This window comes from Ceratotherium simum, chromosome 3 (genome assembly GCF_057802395.1).
Source record: "Ceratotherium simum simum isolate JZ-2026a chromosome 3, ASM5780239v1, whole genome shotgun sequence".
Taxonomy (NCBI): Eukaryota; Metazoa; Chordata; class Mammalia; order Perissodactyla; family Rhinocerotidae; genus Ceratotherium; species Ceratotherium simum.
The window spans coordinates 89235292-89257781 of record NC_141902.1 but is presented as its reverse complement, the minus strand read 5'-3'; the positions used below and the strand labels follow the sequence as shown (position 1 = coordinate 89257781).

At 40.1% G+C, this 22490-nt stretch overlaps 1 protein-coding gene across 6 annotated transcripts in view; it reads right to left on the bottom strand.

Moving 5' to 3' along the window:
- The window catches only part of AKAP13 (A-kinase anchoring protein 13), a 346896-nt gene that overhangs the window by 157689 nt on the left and 166717 nt on the right, over positions 1–22490 (bottom strand). For all 6 annotated transcript variants that reach the window (XM_087428907.1, XM_087428903.1, XM_087428904.1 and 3 more), the window contains exons 6-7: positions 6145–6343; positions 223–3361 (exon numbers count right to left, since the gene is read on the bottom strand). In XM_087428907.1, the coding sequence (XP_087285033.1) occupies positions 223–3361; positions 6145–6343 (3338 nt within the window). The remainder of the gene's footprint in view (positions 1–222; positions 3362–6144; positions 6344–22490) is intronic.

Sequence of the window (22490 nt, the reverse complement as noted above, 5' to 3'; positions counted from 1 at the left end):
CTTAAGCAATCGAGCTAGGAGTCTACAATACAGGAAGCAAAATCTGTCCAACCCTAAGATGACACGCCTCTCCTGGTGGGGGTGACTAGTAACTTAGCAACCTACCCAACGAATGCAAGGCCCCTAAACAACAAACACACCTATATTTTTACCAGCACATCATAGAGACTCTTAAGGGAATTTGTTTCTCAAACGGTTTATTTTATATTTTGCTTTGCTTACCTGTTGCCGGCTCAGGTCCTTGGACAGGCAGAATAATCTCCTGTGGCTCCTCCCTTCCAGCAAAACATGCTGCACCGTTCCCAGGGGCTTCTTCATGAATACTGCCCATTTGTGGGGTCTCCTCAGACAGGAGAGCACTCACTTTCCCTGGAGAAGCACTCTCCAGCTGTTCAGTCACTGGGCCTGACTCTGAAGGACTTGACAGTGACATCTGACTTATTTCCCCCTCTGTGATCAGTGTTCCTGAGGCCTTGACTCGTTCTATGACGGCATCCACTATGCAACTCGCAGCCTCCTCGATTGAGTCTGCTCTCTTAGGCAGATGCACAGCTTCAGCGGAGACAGTGCAAGGCAGAGGGGGAGCACCCCCTTCCCAGCTTGAGGCCTTGTCATCACTGCTCGAGAGCCCTGTCTCTTTGGGGCGCTCTTTGGCAATAGGCTGTGGTAGGACGTGATGTGCCTCATCACCCATTCGTGCCTCCTTGGAGTTGCCCATGAGACAGCTGCCGTCTGCTCCCTCTAGCTTCCCTTTCTCCCAACCAAGAGGTACCATCTCTGGGGCTGCAGCATCCTGTAGATCGGTCACATCTTTACGTGATAAAGCTCCTGGCAAACCCAGGATCATATTCTTCTCCTGGCTCAACAAGACTTTTGGAATTGGGCTGTCTTGGGTGTTGTGTGACACATCCTTTCTTCTGGCTCCAACGGTACCTTGTAGAGCATCAACCACTGCCACATCCAACGCCACATTTCCACTCACCTCACAAGCAGTGTTTTTACCTTGGGATTGAGTGTTTTCCACCCCAACATCCAAAGCAGATCGATTGCAGTGAAGAGCCTCAGACCCATCTGGTAACAGACCTGGCAACAGAGGTGAGCTGCTCTGCTCTGCACCCAAGGTTTCCTGGCTTGCGTCTGCAGCCAGACTTGCTCCTGGTGGCACCGGGCTCTGTGCAGCCCCACCTTCAGTCAGCAGCGAGACTGGTGGGGCCACTTCCTTGTTATGTTTAGTTTCTGCATTAAGACCGGCCGAGGGTGTGCCCAGTGAATTACCCTGCTGAAGGGCTTTGTCCTCAGCACAGGCAGCTGAGCTAGGTTCTTCATGGAATCCTGGTGCCTCCTGTCCAGGAAGAGGTATTCTCTGCTCTTCTTGCAATGTATCTGAAGAAAGAGTATCTTCCTTAATGGAGGAACAAGTCACTGCTTTATCCTTGTCATCTTGTCCCTGAGCTGCAGAGCTTTCTAGAACCACCAGATTTTTTCCTTCTTTAGTCAAAATGGAATCAGAGGCCAAAGTGGCCTTACTCACATGTAGCAGGGAAGAGTCAGTCCCCTCTTCGATATTCAGAACTTCAGGGGCTGTGGAGAGGCAGGGACCCTCATGCTCCTCACTAAGTCCAACGGGACTGGTATTCCCCATGCTGGGCTGAAGATTTACAGCAGTGGAGGACGTGGACAGGCCTGCCGCACCGTCTTCTAGTGGCTGCTTATCAGGATCATTCGAATCTCCGTCTGGGCCATCACTACCGTCTGTAGCCGTATGTAGTTCAGGAGTTGCTGTTCCCTTTTCCTTCTGGGAGGGGACAAGAGAAAGCACGTCATCTTTGGTTACTGATTCACTGCCTGGACTGCCTGCAAGAGAGAAAGTCCTGTCTGATGTCACTGCCTGCTCTGGCACCAGTTCTTTCTCAGCTTTGGGGGCAACTGCATGTGGATGTTGAACCACCTCAAGCGTATCTGTTAAAGATGCTTCTAGTTTCAGATCTTTTCCTTGGCCCTCTTTATCCGAAACTTCGAGAGGACAAAAATCCACATGTTCCTGGGTATCTCTTACAGCGTCAGGGGTGATTGTGTTAGCCTGTGAGCCTTCAAAGCAGATGGCAGAGGGCAGATGTTGTGTGTTGGGCAGCCCTGTGGTGGTGCTTTCAGGCTGGGTAACCATATCATCACAAGGTTTTGCAGCCAACACACCACCAGAAGTCACTGTGTCCTGTCGACATGAAGAGGCAGCACAAAGTTTATCATCTCCAGTTGTAGAACAGATGGGTGATTTGCTGTTTTGGCTTTGAACATGAGATGAATTAGTTTCTGATTTGTGGTTTGCCATAACATCCTTTTGTGGCCTGGAAACAGTTAAATCAGAGGGTGACACTGCTTCACATATGCCCGTTAAGGGAGTCTCAGGTTCGAACCCATCTGAAATCTTGTCTTCTGCAGCAGCTGGAATTACCAGAGAGTTCTGACCTACTGGAGCATCAGCACTCTCTTCACAACTTCTTGAAGTTTCAGTTTCTGCAGTTTTTTCAGTGGAGGTTTCTCCACTGCTAAATGCAAATAAAGACTCAGCCGGTTTGTTACCATCCAGGGAGCCAGTGGCAGAGACACAGTTTGGAACACTGGCTTTATCCACAGGCTTACTTGTGACTTTTACATCAGAGGCTCCAGCTGTGCTGCTATGAGAGTTCTCCAATCTTTCCTTTGTACTTTCCCCTCCTTCAAGCACATTCTTCTGGATGGTGGCATCTGCGTTCACGAGACGACGTTCCATTTCCCCTGAAGTCTCTGGGACACTGCCATCTGTTGTTGAACTGACTACCAGTTCCCCTCCAGAGAAATGCTGCGCCATGCCTGGTTCCACGACCATGTCTTCCTGCAGGACTCTGTCTCCACTGCTCAGAGACTCCTGGGCTGTGGCCACTGCAAAAGATTTTGTTCTAGTTTCTTCATTTCTGATTCCACAGGATGGAAGGCCACCCGTGTCCTTTCCTCCACACTCAGGCATGCTCTGAAGGCAGCTGTCAGGATCAGACACAGTTCCAGAGTCCACAGTAGGTGTTGGCTCCGCCTCTTTCCCTTTTCTCTCCACGCCTTTATTTTCCTTCCTATAAGAACAGTCTGTATTCTCTTCCTCAACCACGCTTGACAAATCATAGGAACTTTCAATCTGCCCAACAGTGCTCGCCTGGCAGCATGAAGAGCTCTCAGTCTCTTCAGGAAGAGAAGAAAGCTGCTGGTCCCTGGGCTCTGATGTGCAGGGAAGACATTGGCCATCTCTATCTTGGGCACTGGGCAGACTTGAAGGATCCTGTGCTGTCACCATTAAGGGCATAAGACTGTCCATCTGCTTGAGGTTTGTTTTCTAGAAGGAAATGAAAGATATTTTTAAAATACTGTCCATGGGAAAAGATGCCACTGACAGCTATACGCAAAAATCCTGTTGGAGAGAACTCTCTGCCATTCCAGCCCTTCTTAGGTCACATGATAAGCTGATCTAAAGAAATACAAATAATTTTTTTCTTGTTCCTGATACCACCGTCCTCTCTTATAATTGCATACCTACTGGAATGATAAAAATGGTCAAGAATATACAAGATGACTATTTTCTACATTATGAACTTATTTTACAAAACAGATTAAAATTGAGCCTCAAAAACCTTATTTTAAAAAAAGCACAGTGACTATTTTCAAATGAGCAGCTGAGAAAGACTTTTTTTTTAATAGGGTCTTCAGAGGGGCAGAGGCTGCTTCCATCCCACCCCATAGATACAAGTAAAAACTAATCCTAACCAGTTTGGTAAACTCTCTTTAATCACAATGCTCAGGCAGATGCTCCTGTGCCCTAATTCTTACTGAGGAGTTACACAATGTCCTTTAATCCTCAAAACACGCTCCATTCAATCTAGTTTATGGGTTCAATTTTAGTTATGGGTTCATAATTTCAATAACAATGGCATGGTAGATATTCTTTTACTTTTTGATAAAAGTAGTTCCTGTGTTGTTTAATATTGAATATTAAATACATAAGAACATATCAAATTAATAATACCTAATTCTTGATTATTCTCACATGGTACTGTGGCTTGAGGATATTATAGGTCATCTCAAAAACAGTTTTTGTAACTTTAAAGTATCTTTTAAAACATAAACAGATATAACCACCACATGGGAATGGTTAAAATAATCATGGTTGATCAACCTGATGGAAAATTCTACGCTGTTATAGAAATGTTAACCATGAAGACCATGGCAAAATCCAAAAAAGATATTTATAATACAATGTTGAAAAAAATAAAACCTATAGTTAATCTAAGGTTATAATTATGCAAAAATCACATGTACATGTAGACAAGGATTAGGAAATGGAGAAAAATATAGCTGATCTTTAGGGTGGGTTTGCCTTTATATCAAAATTTCAGAAATTCTTATAATAATACTATTTGTTCAACAAATAAAAACAATTTCTAAAACATCTGGTTTGCTCTTCACTCATTTTCTGATCTACTGCAATAATCTCATGCATCTCTGCTGTCCACGGTCCTCTCCTTCATTTACTCACTCAGTAAACACGTTGAACACTTAGAGTACCCCATCATCAGACTACTCCTGTCCACATACTGGGACTTTCGTAAAGTGTACACATATAAGTGCAAAATGTTATGCTCACTAAAGTCCTTCTAATAAGAGTATAAGAAAAATGGATTTTTGCTAAAAGCTTCTGTGTTGTGTTCCTTAGAGTATTCAAAATTAGCTTGCTTCTGGCCGGCCCTGTGGCTTGATGGTTAAGTGCGCGTGCTGCAATGCTGGTGGCCCAGGTTCGGATCCCGGGTGCACATCGAGGCACCACTTCTCCGTCCATCCTGAGGCCGAGTCCCACATACAGCAACTAGAAGGATGTGCAGCTATGACATACAACTATCTACTGGGGCTTTGGGGGGAAAAAATAAAATAAATAAAATCTTTAAAAAAAAAAAAAAAAAATTAGCTTGCTTCTGTTTCTGCTCAGAGTACAACAGACTCCTAAAAATTATGAAAGCAGGTCATTAAATTTAATAAAGAATGAACATTATAGAACAGAGATTTGAAGAAACAAGTGTTGCTTGACAAATTTTAGAAGCTTCTAACACACGCATCCTCTCACAGTTTTAATTTCTCATGGTTTCCTGTCAACTATTCCCATACGTTGCAGGTAGCTTTGGCACCTCCAAACTGATATTTTCAACTGGACTATCATTCACCTAGTAAGAAGAGCCCTAAGGGGAAATCTGACTTTCCGGCAGTCCATTCAGAGGCAAATAAAATGACACCTGTTCTGGAACAAACATGATTTGGAAAGGCAGAGGCAGGAGCATCATACAACCCTACTATGAGGTGTCTTGGCCTGCTGGTCTCAAAAATAATGCCTGCTCCCAAAGAAGCCTCCAGCATTGAGCTGACCCTAAATGACCTTAAATGAAATTATTGTCAAGCTTTTTCCAAATCAAATCAGCTCTGAAATAAACTGAGTGGAAAAATTATCTAAACTTAGCCTTTCAGATGTTATGGCCAAGAGAGATGTACCCATATGACGTTTATATTATCCATAATAAATGCTACCAGGGAGTCTGTAATGTTTTTATGTCTGGCAACAATTTTATCTTGAAGGCTTGAGTGGATTATAAAATCTTTATTTTTTTAGTGATCTTTTTACCATACAACTATCAATTTAAATATAGTAACACTATCATCACTCATTGAAATAGCTGTGAAAAGGCTTTCTTTCTGAGTAAATTTGGTTCTTGTTCTTTAGCAACAATCTCAGAAACTGTTTTGCTCATTTAGTTTTATAAAGTTAAAGAGACTAATTTCCTTTTATGCCAGGAAAACTTAGTTCTGGTTGTTGCATATTTCTGTATCTGCAATGTGTATGTGTACCTTTTATAACTTAAGAAACCTGGCAAAAACCAATGAAAAATTCTCAGTCACCTACTGCTACAACCCCAATGCTAGCTCTGTCCCTATAAGCAGTAACAGCTAACACCACTAAAACTGCTTTACAGGTTCACAATCTTTGAGGGAAGCATTTTTATGTTCTAATTATAGCAAAGTTCATTGGACGAAGCGGTGAGGACACAAAAGCCTGAAAAGGAAAATTTTCTTCCTTACCATTAGCTGCTGTTGGATGTTCATAAGTTTAAAAATATGTCCAGTGCAACTGTCTCTAGGAAATGGGGGTTCATGACGTGATTCGGACTCAGAGGTTAACGTATAGATGTCCAGCTCTCGATGATGCCTCACTGAACAGTCTCCATAAGGTATCTCATAGGATAAACTGCTCCAGGAGTCTGGTTCTCCAGCGTTCTCCCTGTAAACGAGCAATCTCTGGTTAACATTTGTGTGTTCTGCCTCCCAGGCAAAGATTTAACCCTCTAAGTCTTATGCAAAATTTCTAACCTGATTGCTCTTTGAGGCTCTGCAGCAGAAATTTGGTTTGTACAGTTCCCCAATGATTCAGGAATATAACTATTCCATCCTCCTCCTAAGAGGTCACAAATGGATTAAATGAAAACTGCAAGATTCTTCCCTAAGCACATTCTTTTGATCAAGATAAAGAGAAGTCTGGGATCTGAAAATAGTTAATATTATATGCTAACAACCAAATAATGAGGAAATGTAAAGAGGATAGTTTTAGCCTGGTTTTCAATAGAAACAAGGCTTATTAAGCATTTCTCTTAAAATAGGTTACGCCATTTGCTAATTGCAGTTGATTATACTGGGAAGGGAAGAACCAATCACTCTGACCCATGCAAGGGCACTCCAACTTTTGTTAACCATAGATGGAAGAAGCACCCTCAAAATTCTCTAAGTCAACCATGCAGAGAAAAACTCCTACAATGCCATATCATACCATACATGTCAATATAATTATCAAATCCTATTGTAAATGAAGCACTTGGTTCCAAGAACTCCAAGTGAAATTTTTTTTAATTTAAAAAACAAACACCTTTGCTCAACTCATATCATTATACACATACATCATATCCAAATCAAGGTGACAAAGGCACAGGTATGTAGAAAAGCCTTTCTGGGACAGGCTTCCAAACATGAACTATGTGGTTCTCGCTAACGAACCAGTAGAGTGGTAAAGTATCCCAGAGATTCTGCAAGAAGGAGGAAGGTAACGTTTGAGATTATCATCATGGAAATGGAAGAAACTAAAGAACTAAGAAATAATAGACATGCCATCCACTGACAAATATGAGAACGATTACTTCAACTTCCTCTCCAGAATTTTGTCTACTAAATCATGTCTGTCATTAACAACTCACCTGAGAATGACTGGAGTTTGAAAACTAAAAACATGCTATAGCGGAAAACCTGTAACAAACTGGAGAATAACGCACTGGCTGAGGGTTAACAATTAACACTGCTCCAAAAAAAACCACTGTAATTTCTGTACTCAAAAGGGTCTCCCCAACAGCTGCTTAAAATGAGCTTGGCATATACTATGCTAAATGTTTTATGCATTTACCAAACTGCACTATTCTGAGTAAAGTGACCTCAAACAGAAAAGGACCTGTAAGACTTACTTACTTAAAAGATCAACTGAATAACTCAGCTATACCAAATGAGCCGGCGGCAACTTCTCTGTAAATTCAGCTTTGAAACTTGGTTTGACATTGTCATCTACTCTGCTTAATTAATTCTCTGACAGACATTACTGGCATATCTGCTTACTCAGATTACCATACATAGTCATACTCCACAAAAAAAGGCCTTTGAAAACAGAACCTGATTTATATACCACCATTCAGTGTGAATAAAATATAACAAGCTAAGAGGGGACTGTTTGCCAGGCAGGGGCAATTAAAACCCGATCCAGTCCATTCTCAGCAAAACGGAGTTATCTACCAACCTTGCCACTGTTAATTTTCAAACCGTTTCCTTTCTAACCCTAAACTTTGGGAAATTCCCTCTGCAACCACAACCTACTTGCCTTCTACCTCTCCCATGCTCTCCTTCCAGCGGAATGTGCTTTTGTTGCCACAACTACCTTCAAGTGCTAACCCTTCCATCTCCCAATTCACTGTCCCTGTGGATTGCTGTTGCTTCCTAGCCCATCTAAATGCCAAGACTAGTCAATGCAATTCTCCTCCCACCGGCCTCCATGGATATATGAGGCGACTGACACTTCCAGACACCTCTTGCCTGCAGGTCTGAGTAAACCCCACCATTCAGCAAGTATTTATGCGCCAGCCACTATTCTAGGGGCTGGTGATACCAAAAACTCCTCATCCTGTTGGAGCTTATCTACTTAGCAAAGGAGACAAGAGTAATCGAGATAAACAAAATACCTGCTATTTTGGAAGACAGCAAGTGCTATGGAGAAAAATAAAGCAGAGATGAGGGTTGCCATTTTAAATGTGGTGGGTGTTCACGGAAGGCCTCACTGAGGTGACATTTAAGCCAATACATTTTCTGCTCTGTGTTCAGCATTGTATAAAACCTTTACTAGGTCCACCAATAAAATCTGGCAAAGCACTATGAATAAAAATGTTTACTGCAACTTTAGGTATAATAGTATTAAAAACTGGAAACAACCTTACCAAGTCAGTAACTAGAAGGTTGTTTTGGTAAATTAAAAAAAGATCTATAGACTATCATGTAGCCATTAAAAATAACTGAAATTAACAGTTCTATAACATTAAAACCTACAATGTTCAGTGAAATAAGCAAAATAAAAAAGGTAAAAAACGTAGGTAAGTCTAGACAGTAAAACGCACAAATAAAAATAGTATGAGGGTGTTTGGGTTATAGGTTTTCTTCTTCTCCAAGATTTTAATTATTGTTTTTAATAATTTTTTTTAAGTCGCTGTTCAGCCATGCCTCACTGCTGCTCAGTAATGCTTTTACTCACTTGTGTGTAATCTATCCCCACAGTGGTTACTGAAACTTTCTATAATGTCCTCAAAGGCCCAACTTTAACCTTGTCTACTTCAGTCTCAGGTGACCTTTTCTCCCTTCTTAGTGAGAAGCTTGAGGCCATCTAAGGTGAGCTAAAACCATCTTCATCCACTAAAGGGCCTCTGCCCATCCCCTCTAACTTCCAGGATGCCTCTTCTGAACAGTGGGTTTGCTCCGTTTCCTTCTGCCCTCCTTAGGTACCTGATTCAGTAATCATCCCCTAGATGCCTGTGGTCTCCCACCTGCTCTGGACTAGCTCTTCCCCACCCACCTACAAGGACACCTAAAACATGAGCAGTAGACAGAGCAGCAGTGGCAGTAAAAGGGATCACTGCAGCGGGTGGAAGCAGCAGCAATCCTCATTCAACGCTTTATACAGGCCACTCGTTCTCACCCAGGAATTTGGCCCCCAGGGGACACTTGACAGTGCCTGGATACATTTTTGGTGTCATTTGATGGGGGTAAGGGGAAAAAGGAATGTCCTACAAGGCACAAGACAGCTGCCTATAACAAAGAATTATCAGGCCCAAACTGTCAGTAGTGCTGAGGTTGAGAAATCCTGATGTAAACCCATTGAACCCTTTCTGTCTGTCCTCCCCTTCCCTTCCACTTCCTTACCAGCCATATACACACTTTAAGGCTTTGCAATCTGGCTCCTACTCACTCCCACTGCTACTAGAACTCCTTTGTCACAGGTCTCCATTGACAAGTAAATCCCCAAACCCCTTGGCCTTTGTTTGTCCCCATCATCCTTGAGGTTTACAGAATTTAAAAATGGTGACCTAATTCTTCTTTTAAAATTTATTCTCACCTGACATCCTATTCATCCACTGTTTTCTTCGGCTCTTTCTTCCCTTCTCACATCTTAGATGTAAACATACGTCAACTTTCTGAACTTGGTCCTCTTCTTTATTCATCCTTTCCCACAGCCCCAATTCACCTCCCAAATCTCTCTGGCCTCAAAGTCTCTCTGAGATCCTGCCCCACACTTCCGACTACTTGATGAATGTCTCCACCAGGATGTCCAGTGGGCATTCTCAAATTTCAAAACTCAATTTCATGTTCCTCCATTCCCAAAAGCAGCAGCAACTCCAAACTCATTTCCATGAATGAAATGATTGTTCTTCCTAGTAACACCATTTCCCTTGTTCAGAACACTCTGTTAATTGTGTGTCTGCAATGCTTCTCCCATTCAAACACCTACACATTTGATGTCAATTCTTTAAATTTTATTTATTTATTTATTTATTTCCCCCCAAAGCCCCAGTAGATAGTTGTATGTCATAGCTGCACATCCTTCTAGTTGCTGTACGTGGGACACGGCCTCAGCATGGCTGGAGAAGCGGTGCGTCGGTGCGCGCCCAGGATCCGAACCCGGGCCGCCAGCAGCGGAGCACATGCACTTAACCACTAAGCCACAGGGCCGGCTGCTGATGTCCATTCTTATAGGCATTGCTCTAGTTGAGACCTTCATTGAGTTATCTGGACTCTTGCAGCCACTCTTGTTACAGGCCAGCTACCCTAGAACCTCTACCACTCTCCAAATCTACCCGAAGGAATTATTTTAAGGCAATAGTGATGCCATTCTCTTGCTCAAAAGTTTCGCTCTGCAAAACCACACAATTTGTTGTTGTTCTTTTTGCAATTGGGAGTAAAGCATGTACCACGTGTGCCTGTTTCACTTAGCCTTTCCCTTTCAATCTTAGGCATTCTATGTAGCATCCCATCTCTATGGTATGGACATATAAAGCAGAGAGCCACAGAACTTTACAACAAAGGTTACTCAGCTACTAATCAGAGCCAGAACTACAACTCTCTCTCTCCATTCTATGATGGTACTGTCATAGCCATGCTTGACAAGTACAGCAAGGCTTCTGCCTGGCCACTGACACCTCCACATTAAGACACCGTTGTTCTTTTCGTGAATTTATCTTCTTATACTCCATTCTTCTTATACCCTATTCTGCAGCTATACTGTAAATGCCCATTCCTCAAGGACACTCCATCAGCCAGGGATGCCAGCCTAGCCAAAATCCACCCATCTTTCACAGTCTGGTTTGCCAATCTCTTTTTCCATTTTTCTCTCCACTGATATAGAATCTTTTCTCCCCTCTGAACACACAAGATCTTATTATATCACTCTCTTGCAGCTTAAAAAGAAAACCTCTTTGGGCTACTTAATAGTTATTTAGGTACTTATCACTGTCACTAGAATACAAGACAAGCTCCTTAGGAGTGGGATGGTGGCTACTGGAATTGCAGTTTACTGAAGGTTTAAGATCAACAGTCAGTACGGAACACAAAAATGAGAGTGTGTAAAGAATTTCTCTTTACCACTATTTTTCTTGGCTTAGTAACAAATGAAAACCTGGCCTAACATTTTGGGGCTATGTTATATAAAAAATTACACATGTCCAAACAACAGAATCACAAAGCACAGACAGACATACACACAGAAGAGGAATGAGGGAATTGAGACTGAGGAGGCATTATAAACTGACTTCCTAAGAAAATGAGAATCTAGCTTACTACCTGCTCCCCTTCCCTAACAACACCTGCACACCACCTGACCTTTTCTCCTCATAATAGTTAAATTTTGGCTGCATCAGCGTTCACTGTCTACATTATTATGCATCTAGAAATGCTGTTCACAGCTGATCCAAGTTATGCACTATGATTACTTTTCTGTTCTTATACAATTTATTATTTTCTCTTGAATTAAGTGAGTTACTTTCTTTTTTCTAATTACTTCTAACTAGAATCTTGTTTTTATGGTCTTGCTTCACAATGTGATATTCAAACATCATTCAATGAAACATTTACTGAACAACTATTAAACGGTAGGCACTGGGCTAGATGCCAGGGCTACGAGGATCAATATGATGCCTTTCTCAAGGAGAAATGTAAACTCACAGTCTAAGGTCAAACATAATTACTGTTAGATAGCCACGGTTTGGCTTATTGGTGTTACTGTCACCTCCATGGAAGCAAAAGCAGGAAAGAATCTATTAGGAGTTTTACCCCTCTAAGTGTGGCATTTTATACAATAAATATACCATATTTCATCAACATTACAATGCTACTACTTGTAAAAAAGTACCACCATTTTATGTACCACTAAGGAGGAAAGAAACTGCTGTGAATTAAATTATGACACAATGTTGTAATAGGATTGATCAAAATGTATCTGATTTCTCAGCTGGAAAAACATACATCTTAAAAGAGATAACATAGAGTATAAAGTCAACCGTCCTGAATACTGGCAGTGGTAGCACAAAGAGTTCACATGACCAAACCGTTCCAACATCATCTGCTTTCATAGTATGCTCTGCTTAACTTAATGTTAACATTCGCCTGTGTTCCCAAAGCATGCAACAAGTGGACAGCAGATACACACGAAGAAAGCAGCTCAAAGGCTTTAGATTGAGCTGCAAGGAACCTCAGGAAACCATGGCTTGGTATACGTTAACAAAAACATCTAAGACACTAGCTCTCAAACTTTTAAGTAGCTCAACATTTTCAAATAAAAACACAGGCATAAAAAGAGTTGCCTGGTGATGGGGCTAGTGGAGGGAAGTGAAGGCAAAGCCCTGCTCTCTCTCCATCCGCCTTCCCTCTTAGGTGGGCTGTGGCGCCCAGACCTAGAACATAGCTAGATGTTTTGTAATTTTAAAAGTACAGACCTACTTTATGTACAACTACCACATTTCTCATTTTAAAGTCATTTTCGTTGTTTAGTCTCCTTTGCACTTGTAGAATAACTATTCAGCATTCTCCTGATTAGAAGCTCCTTTCTATGTCTAGAGTTAGTAATTAAATTGTTCTTAATACTCAGCCTTGTATTTCTGCCATGGAGAGGAATATGCCTGGGTATCTAAAATTTACCTTAGCAATATACACCAAGATTTTATTGTAATCAAATCAAGTCTGGCAGGACAGAAAAGCACCCACGAATGTACTAGAAATTCTGGTTGTTTCAGTTGGTGAATTAAGAGGCACCCTAGCCTCAGCTGAGGCTTCTTAAAAAATGAGTGAAAGGGATATCTGTAGATGAAGGAGCGCAAATGCTGCAGAAAGGTCTATAGAGATCTCTACCACATTTCATTTTTCATCCCAATGAGGGAGGGCACCACTACTCTGAAAAAATGAAAGGGTATACTGTGGAAATTATGCAGTACAGGCATTATTTCATTACTACTACAGCAGACAGCATTGAGGTCTCTCAGTATTTCTTAGATTGTCACATTCAACCAGATCCCAGGACAGAATTCAAGACAGAAAAGGTCGATATCATGATTACCCTGACACTTTCAATCATCCTGCCATAAGGCAATTTATTGTTTCCAACCATTACTGGGTGTCTTGAATTTTATCTAGAGTTTCCAGCACAACTCCAATGGCAGTCTCCCCCTTCTGAGCTCTGAAAGACTTGCTGCCCAGCACTGTAATGTTCTCTTTATGCATCTGTACCCCCACTGAGGACAAGAACCATGAGGACAAGGACCATATACCTCTGACTTGCTGGGTCTCACTACCCTGCTCCATCCCCTGACACGTTGTTGGTACTCAAGTACCCAGGGCAGAAAAGTAGGAATATTCTTCTGTTTTCCTCAAGATGTTACAAATGGTTTGAGACCACGAAGAACTCACTCTCTGTGAAGTAACAGATGATCTAAAGAAGTAATTCTAGTAAAACCCAATGTAGTGGCAGGAGACTTGGTAAAGCAGACTAAAAAACCATGAAAACTAAATCCAGTGTATGACAAGACAGGGAAGAAAAATCACTGCTTAAACGGGTATTACTGGGCAGCTGGTGAATAGTGAATATAAACTATACATTAGATAATCATATTATATTAATGTTATATTACTGATTTTGAAAACTGCACTGTTATAATATGCTGATATATTTAGGAATAAAGGGGCATGATATCTACAACTTACTCTCAACTTCAATAAAATTATATACACACACTCACAAAGCAAATATAACAAAACAAACAATTGGTGAATTTAGACGAAAGGTATACAAGAGTTCATTGTACTATTCTTGCATCTTTTCTATGAGTTCAAAATTTTTCAAAATAAAAAGTTAAATGTAAAATATTAATTTTTAAAAAGGCAGAGGTAGCAATTCTTTCACTCTTCTATGATTACTATTTACTTAAGGCAGGGAAGAAACTAATATTATATGGGTATCTACTGAGAGACAGGCACCATGACAGGTGCTTTATTTTATTTTTTTTTGCTGGGGAAGATTAGCCCTGAGCTAACATCTGTGCCAATCTTCCTCTATTTTGTATGTGGGTCACCACCACAGCATGCTGACGAGTGGTATAGGTCCGTGCCCAGGATCCGAACCAGTGAACCCAGGCCACTGAAGTGGAGTGCGCCAATCTTAATCACTACGCCACGGGGCCGGCCCCAATAGGTCCTTTTAGGTACACTATTTAATTTAATCCTCGTATGAGTCCTTCAAAGAAGTGCTATTCCTAGTTCAGAGGAGAGGAAACTGAGACTCAGAAATATTAATGCATTTGCTCAAGATACCACATACATCACAGTTTGATAAACCTGACTTCAAACAACAAGCCTCACCACTTACAAGAAGTGAGAACTTGGGCTACATACTTAACCTCTCTGAGCATCTATCATGAGCTGTAAAAAGAAGACAGTGATAGTCCTTTTACAAAGTTGCTGTGGCAATTAAAGGCGACAGGAAATAAATTAATAATGCCTGGCACACAGTAGACAGTCAATAAACTTTCGTACTATCCTTACTTAGCACACAGCTACTAAGTAGTGGACGAATGGATTTGAATCCAGGTTGGACTGACCCCAAAGCCTGTGCTCTCCCACTATCTAACGCTGCACTGCTCTAGGTGGAAAGGGCTGGTCTTTATAGGAACGCCTCACAGGGCGCCACAGCAGGAAGTATCCAGGGTCATTTGAAGGCAGCATGGAGCAAAGAGGCTTTTAGAGGAAAATTTTCTTCACGAATTAAAAGAATGCCCACTGCAGGCAGAAACGTTTTTCACACACAAGCATTCTCTGATAAGAAGTTCTCAAGTCCACCATCTGCTGAATTACTCAACAGGATGATGAGCAGATCAACCACAGCTATTCTCAGGTATCTGATGAGATTCTGACAAAATGTAGGAAAAACCGCACTGCCCAAATTCTCAGTGCCTAGCTGTTTGCAAAATAAGCACGTTCTACTCAAATGAAGAGCAATATCTGCTTGGACATTTATTCTTTCAATATTTTTCAAAAATGACACAGTCAAATTGTTCACCACATTTTTCACCAAGGTGATACCAACCGGCACCTATCTTTTCCTAAGGGGAAAAAATACTCTACTTACCACACCAAATCACCACAAATTTATCTAATGAAGTTCAATTTAGATTTCCCTAGAGGTGAAATCACTGGGGAATATGATGGAAAAAGCATAGGTGTTGAGGTCTCAGAAGAATCCCTTTTATACCATGGTCTGATCTAAGACAAATTATCTAGCTTCCATGAGCCAAAGTTTTTTCATCTATTTTTTTTTTAAAGTGGGAATAATATCAGCTTTCTTATGGAATTGTTTTGAGGATTAAAGATATATGGATTGAGATAACCTTAACTATATACACTACTGGTAAGTACTCATTAAATATTAATTTCTGTTTCCTTCCACAAGGGATACACACCATAACCACTCCCTTTTATTGCTAAGTTTATTAGTTGTTTAACAACGTATCAAATATTGAGCTATGTGTTTTACCTATATCACCTCATTTATTCTTTTAACTATCCTGTGAAAGAAGACATTATCACCCCAATTTACAGATGAGAAAACTGAAGTTGTTGGAAATTTAATAACTTGCCTAACAGCTACTAAGTAATGGAGCCAGAATATGGACTGACATTCTAAACCACCACACAAAACCACCTCTACTGCCTATTTTGCACTAGAAAATGCAGACCAATAAAACAAACCAAATATTTTTAACATACACACTTTGGGGGATTAAGTTGGGGGATGCAAGTTCTAGATTAATGCGCATTATGGATATGGGGTATAGTTTGTGGTCCGTGGCTTCCACGGTCGTTTTCCTCTCCTGCTTTTCACTCTGAGGGGCTGCTTGGGCTCTCTTGCTCAATGGTCCCACGACTTCTGGAATACTTTGGTCCTCTAATAGCCAAAGTTCTGTATTTTCTAGTCTCACCTTACTGTCCTGCTTTCCAGATCTTGAAAAAATCATTTTTAATCTCCTACCATGATACTAGTTATATATGCATCAATACCTAATATACCAACATTCACAGGATAAGTAAAAAGAAAGTTAAATCAAGTTTATATTAGACTGACATTTAAATATTTATTGATATGATCAAGCTACTGAGTTGTTGATTCCTCTTATTTACTCAGATTTAAGCCACCAACCTGATTCAACAAGTAACTCTCAGGAACTAATTTTCAGATGCAATGTTAGGTCTAATTTTCCCACTAAAGCAAAGTCCTTGATCTTAACTGCATTTTAGAATTACCTGGAGAGCTTTTAAACATCCTGATGTCCAGATCACACCTCACACCAATTAAATAAAAATCTCTAGAGGTGGCCTTCAGGCATCAGTATTTTTTTAAAGCTCCCCAGAGATTCTAAAGTGTAATTAGAATCCCCATGTGATTCTAATGTGCAGCCAAGGTTGTAAAACAGCACATTAAAGTAAACCTATTGGTGCCAGTTCATTTAAAAAAGAAAAGTATAGCAAAGGCTGGCAAGACTGCAATGAATACCGGAGTTTTGAGTGTCACATCCTTTGACCTAATTATACAATTCCTTGGAGTTTATCCCACTGAGGTAATTTAACAGAAGCAAAAATCAACAGGTAAAAAATGAGGCTCACTAGAACATTCATTAGTTATTTTCTGATTTTTTTAATGATAAAACTAACATTCAACATTTGGTTTAAATACTCCAAATATTTTAGAGGACCTCAAAAAGAATTATAAAAACCATATAAATAGATGAGTAGGATACAGTGAAAATACCAGAATACAAAATGGAATTATCACTGCAACTGTTTAAAAAACTCTATGCACTGTGGAAGGTAATATCTGATCATGAAATAAACCTGTCTTATGATAGCAGCATTATAAATATTATGTATAACTTAATTGTTAAAAAAATAAATGTTAATTCTCTCTCCCTGTCATCCTTCTTGCTTCTGGACTAAGTCAGAGGACAGAGACAGCATAGGGCAGGTGTCACCGAGAGCTACTTCAAGGGAACATGGAGAGATAAACCACAACACCGAAGTCTGAGCACACAGTTATATTTAATTCATCCCCAGAACAACACCGGGCACTTCAAATAGAGCCTCAGCTAAGAAACAACCCAGATTGACCAATCTCTATTCACTCAGTAATGCACTTTCTCTTTTTCAACCCTCTGACTCCCCAGATGACTTAGGTCATCTAAGTGATTAATTAGAGATTTCTATTTAAGTATCATTTGATTTATATTTATATAAAACTAGGATGATCTCTCACAGAACTTATGATTCTCTGCCTATTTCATGACAGTTATTGGCTTAATAATTATTTATTGTCCTCTGCACGCAAAGTGCTTGATGTTACTTAATCAAAGTGAGAAACACAGGCACGTGAGAATTACTGTGAAAGGGAGAACATTATCACTGTTGACTAAAATCAAATTCTAGGTTGGGGAAAGAGACAGAAATGCTTACAAAATAACCTGAAACTTGGGAAGAAGAACTGGATAAAGTAATTTCAAACTGATGATGGAAAACAGATCAGGAAGAAAAGTTAAATATCCAACCATGACAAGAGAGGTAACATGTCTCTAAAATGTTGAGTTTCTTTACCTTTCTCATGGAGCAAACACACAAAACAAAATCAAATAGCAACCCAACATGTTTAACAATTTAAATAACCTAATCACAATAGAGAGAAAGGAACACACATCCATTTCTTCCAGTCTTATTTTTGAAAAGCATTTGAAACTCAGTATGACAGAAAGATTAAGAGCTAAATACGAATCTGTAACTCCAGTATAACGGTGACCATTAAAATCAGTTGATTACCAAGCTTCCAATGGTGAAGATTCCATGATTCTATAGACTAGCGATTCATTCCTTATAGACACCGATAACTTTAATCACAACCATGTCACCACTCTTGTAAACTAGCTTTTCCAGCTAAGGAAAAAGTCTGGGTAGGACTCTTTATCTTCAGGCATGAAGTTCACCTGACTTTACACCAGGTTACTGTCATTAAAATTTAAGAAAAGAAAAAATGCAAGACATCAGGAGTTAGGCCTTGGTGTTTGATCTCTATGCATGTTTAGTCTTAGAAGCCACCACACTGGGCGAGTAGGCATCTTAAATCTGTTGGTTAATAGACAAAGCAAATCAAACTCATCTGTTTCTCAAAAAAAAAAAAAAAAAATTTAAGAAAAGAACCCATACTTAAGTCCAATAAGCTTCTAATGATCTTGTGTATTTTTATACAACCCATTGCCCTGATTCAGCACTTTTCATAATTCAATTGTTGAAATGGATTAATCTTATTTAGAAGCAGTTAGACAAATGAAATAGGTCAAAATAAAGAGAGGGCTGAATGAGAGCCAAAATATAAATCTTTTTATTAATTCCAAGCAATCTATTCCCTAGCAGTTTAGTATAGTAACTTACATGGATTAACGAGATGAAAAAAGCTAAAAGCAAAATGTTTCTTTAGATTATGTTAAAAAAGGTACTAAGAGGTAGTCTACTGAACACTCATATCTTAACCAACAAAAACATTTTCATATTAGCATGTATTCTCTAAAAGGGTACGCATATACCAAGACCCCAGAAGACATTTACAGCATAAGTATACAGAAAATTTTAACTTACTCTATGTAAACTTAAAATGCAAATCTAAATCCTATGAAATAGGAGGGAACTGGGTAATACATGAGGCAATTACAAAAATACTATTTCTCAGTATATGAAAATAGACTCTATATGAATACTTTTTCAAATGTTCATATAGGTACTTTTCTATTATTGATAAAATGTCTCCATTACTCTGTTGGAAAAAATAACACTACAGATGGCATGCCATTGTATTAAAAATGCATTCTACCTGGAATCTGGTCTTCTCTATATTGTTCTTAAGTTCATATTTCAAGATACCTTAAAAGACCACATTTCCAGAAAATGAATGGTCTACGTCATACATTTATTCATTCAAACATTTAACAAATATTCATGGAGTATCTACTACATTCCTAGATGCTAAAATATATTGATGAATAAATAAGACAGCCAAGGTTCCTACTATAATGGAGCTTATATTAATAGAGGGGTATAATTATAGTTAGAGATAAGTGCTCTAAAGAAAATAAAACAGAGTGCTTATGGTGGAAAATTCCTTGGAGTGGAGATAGTGGCTTCTTCAGATAGGTGGTCAGGAAAATTGCTGAGAAGGTATGACAACTGACCTGAATCATATGAAAAGAGCCAGCACGTGGTTACTGGGACAGAATATGTCAGGCAAAGGGGACAGCAAGTGCAAAGATCCTGAGGTAGCAACCAGCTGGCCAGTATGGCTAAGGCCAGTATAGCCATGCAGAGAAAGCAATGGGAATGAGGAGAAGGTTATGAAATGAGGTCTGAGGGTTGTACAGGGTTCAGATCTCATGGAGTGTTGTGAATCGTGGTAGGAACTAAGATTTTATTTTGAGTGGGGTGAGAACATAGGAGGAGGAGGAAGGCAAAAAGGAAATAAACAAAAGAATGATACTAACAATATTACCTATTAGTATGGTACCAGATGAATATTATTTACTTTTAATCCTCACAACTTTGAGGAAGGTATCAGTGTATTTCCATTTTTCATGTGAGGAAACTGAGGCTTAAGGGACAATCATGGGGCCGGGCCGGTGGCGCAAGTGGTTAAGTGCGTGCACTCCACTGCGGCGGCCCGGGGTTCGCCGGTTAGGATCCCGGGCGCTCACCAACGCACTGCTTGGCAACCCATGCTCTGGTGGCGTCCCATATAAAGTGGAGGAAGATGGGAACGGATGTTAGCCCAGGGCCAGTCTTCCTCAGCAAAAAAAAGAGGAGGATTGGCAGATGTTAGCACAGGGCTGATCTCCTCACAAAAAAAAAAAAAAAAAGGGGGACAATCTGCCCAAGTACATAGCTGGTAAGTGAAAAGCCCAAATGTGTACCCACACCTAATGCCAAAACTTCTGTACCTCTTCCCACTTGCCACAGCGATACTTACCCTCTAACAGTTTCAAACCACGACTCCATTCAAATTATAAACTGTAAGTCTGATATATTTATCAGAACCTAATCAGGTATATTAGGTTTCTGTTGTCATAAATTTTAGAGGATTCACAGCAAGTTTTCAACTATGGAAAAAAACAAACTAAGAGACCATTCTTCAGAGATGGTGTTACAGCATCCAAATTGAGTATCCATGACTGGCCCCAAAACTGAAGGTTTATGTATGTGGTACAACAAAATCGATAAAGCCCAGGGAGAATTTCAACTAATTTCCCAGCATTCTAGCCACTAGGCAAAAATCAAGAACCAATCACCCTCTGCCTTCTCACCTTGTCTAGGATGTTGCAACTCAAGAAAGAGTTCAGGTTTAATATGCTAACATATGTGTAAAACCCGGTCAAATCAATTGCAGAGAAAAACACTTTTCTGGTACTAACAACACTAGTCATTCAGGGGGAGTTCAAAGATCTGTCTTGCTGAGATACAGCAAAAAGCCAGATCAAATGTCAGAGAACAGACAACGAAGATCAACAACGCACGAGTTCGGAAGCTGATACTCACTTACGGCGGCCTGAGCACCAGGAATATCGCAAGCCCATCCTATTTGGGTCTTGGCTTCATACTACGACTTTAAGAGTAGAGAAAAACAGCCAGGTCGGCCCTCCCACAGGGTGTGCTTGCTGAGTCTCCTTCTGACAGGAACTGCAGCACCTAGTTCCTTATTTGAGGGTTACTGCAAGATCTTCATGAAACCACATCACCAGAGCAGGGTCAAACCTCAAGGAGTCCCATAAAACCAACCACAGCTCCACTGAAATGGAAGGAGAGAGGCTAGATGCCAGAAAAGGCAGGGAGGGAGGAGAATCGCTGATCCACCTCAGAACGAAGAGGAGACTGCTATCTTAGGTGTTTGTAGGGAACTCATTGCTAGACTAGTTACACACTCATGCACATGCAGATTCACTAGAAACTGTCCTTCCTTCCTTCTTCTTCCTTTTTTTTTTTACGTAGTACTGCCACTCTGCCGTTAACAACTAGCATGGGAATAGTGCAAAGGAAAGAGGGCACGCAATCTGAAACACTGTGTATCAGCAATTTGTTATAAATTCTATGCTGTTAAATAATTAAAAACAGAAAAGTTTTATAAGGTGATGATTAGAACATGAGCTGGAAAGTCAGAGACTGGTTTGATTCCTTACTCCGACATTACGATCTGTATGATCTTGGGTCAGTTACTTAAATTTCTCTGCAGCGCCATTTCCTCATCTGTAAAGTGAGAACACTAGTTTGTTGTGAAACCAAATGAACACAAATGTACGGTGTTAGGATAGCATTTGGCCTTCCCAAAGTGCTCAATAAACTGTGAGTATATGGTTTACTACAAGGTTGGTGTAATTCTAATGAACAAAAATGAAGGCCATTTCTGAGTATTAGACATTTAAAAAAAAGAAAGCATAGGGATCCTGCTTGTGAGATAACTGTCAGGCAACTACCCCTGCATCACCCTACCACTATTTACTCCCAAAAAATCCAAGACGAAAATGGGGTCTAATTCCCTGCTGTTTCAAGGGATAGTGTTACAGTTGTGGGGTGAGGCTGACCAGGAAAAAATACATCAGAAACTGAATGGTGCAAAGAGATGTCATATTCGCAGAAAGCTGAGTGATCATCTTATTTCCAATGTATCTTCTTTCCTAGCTCTACAAATAAAGGAACATGCTAAGTTTCTAAGAACTTTACAAGTATGTTCTCATTTAATCCTAACAGATCTATGACATACATTTTATAGATGAGGAAACTGAGGCTCATAGATGATAAACAACAGGGATGCAGCCAAACTTAGCTTGGCCATTTTTAAGGCCAAATAGTTGAATGCCTACAAAACATGTATGTGATCAACGATCAGGTGACTACAGAGGTTACCATCATACCAGTGAAGCAACATCACCAATTCAAGAAACACTGTTAAAATAAGGAGTATTCTCTAAGTACTCTCTACATAATTTAAAGTGCAAATCTCCTTATATGCTTTTTATGCAGAAATTCTATTGGTCAGTTAAAGCATAAATGTGTATTTATTAAAAGAGTACACTGCTACGATAATTAGTGATTGTGAAAACTTTATGCTATGCACAAAAACAAGAGTTTTCAAATGGTTAAATTAATAGAGAAATAAGTTGACCGTTAATACGAATATTAAGAGAAAGTGCATTGGCTAGATAACTTCAGGAAGAACACGATCTTTTTTGAGCCAA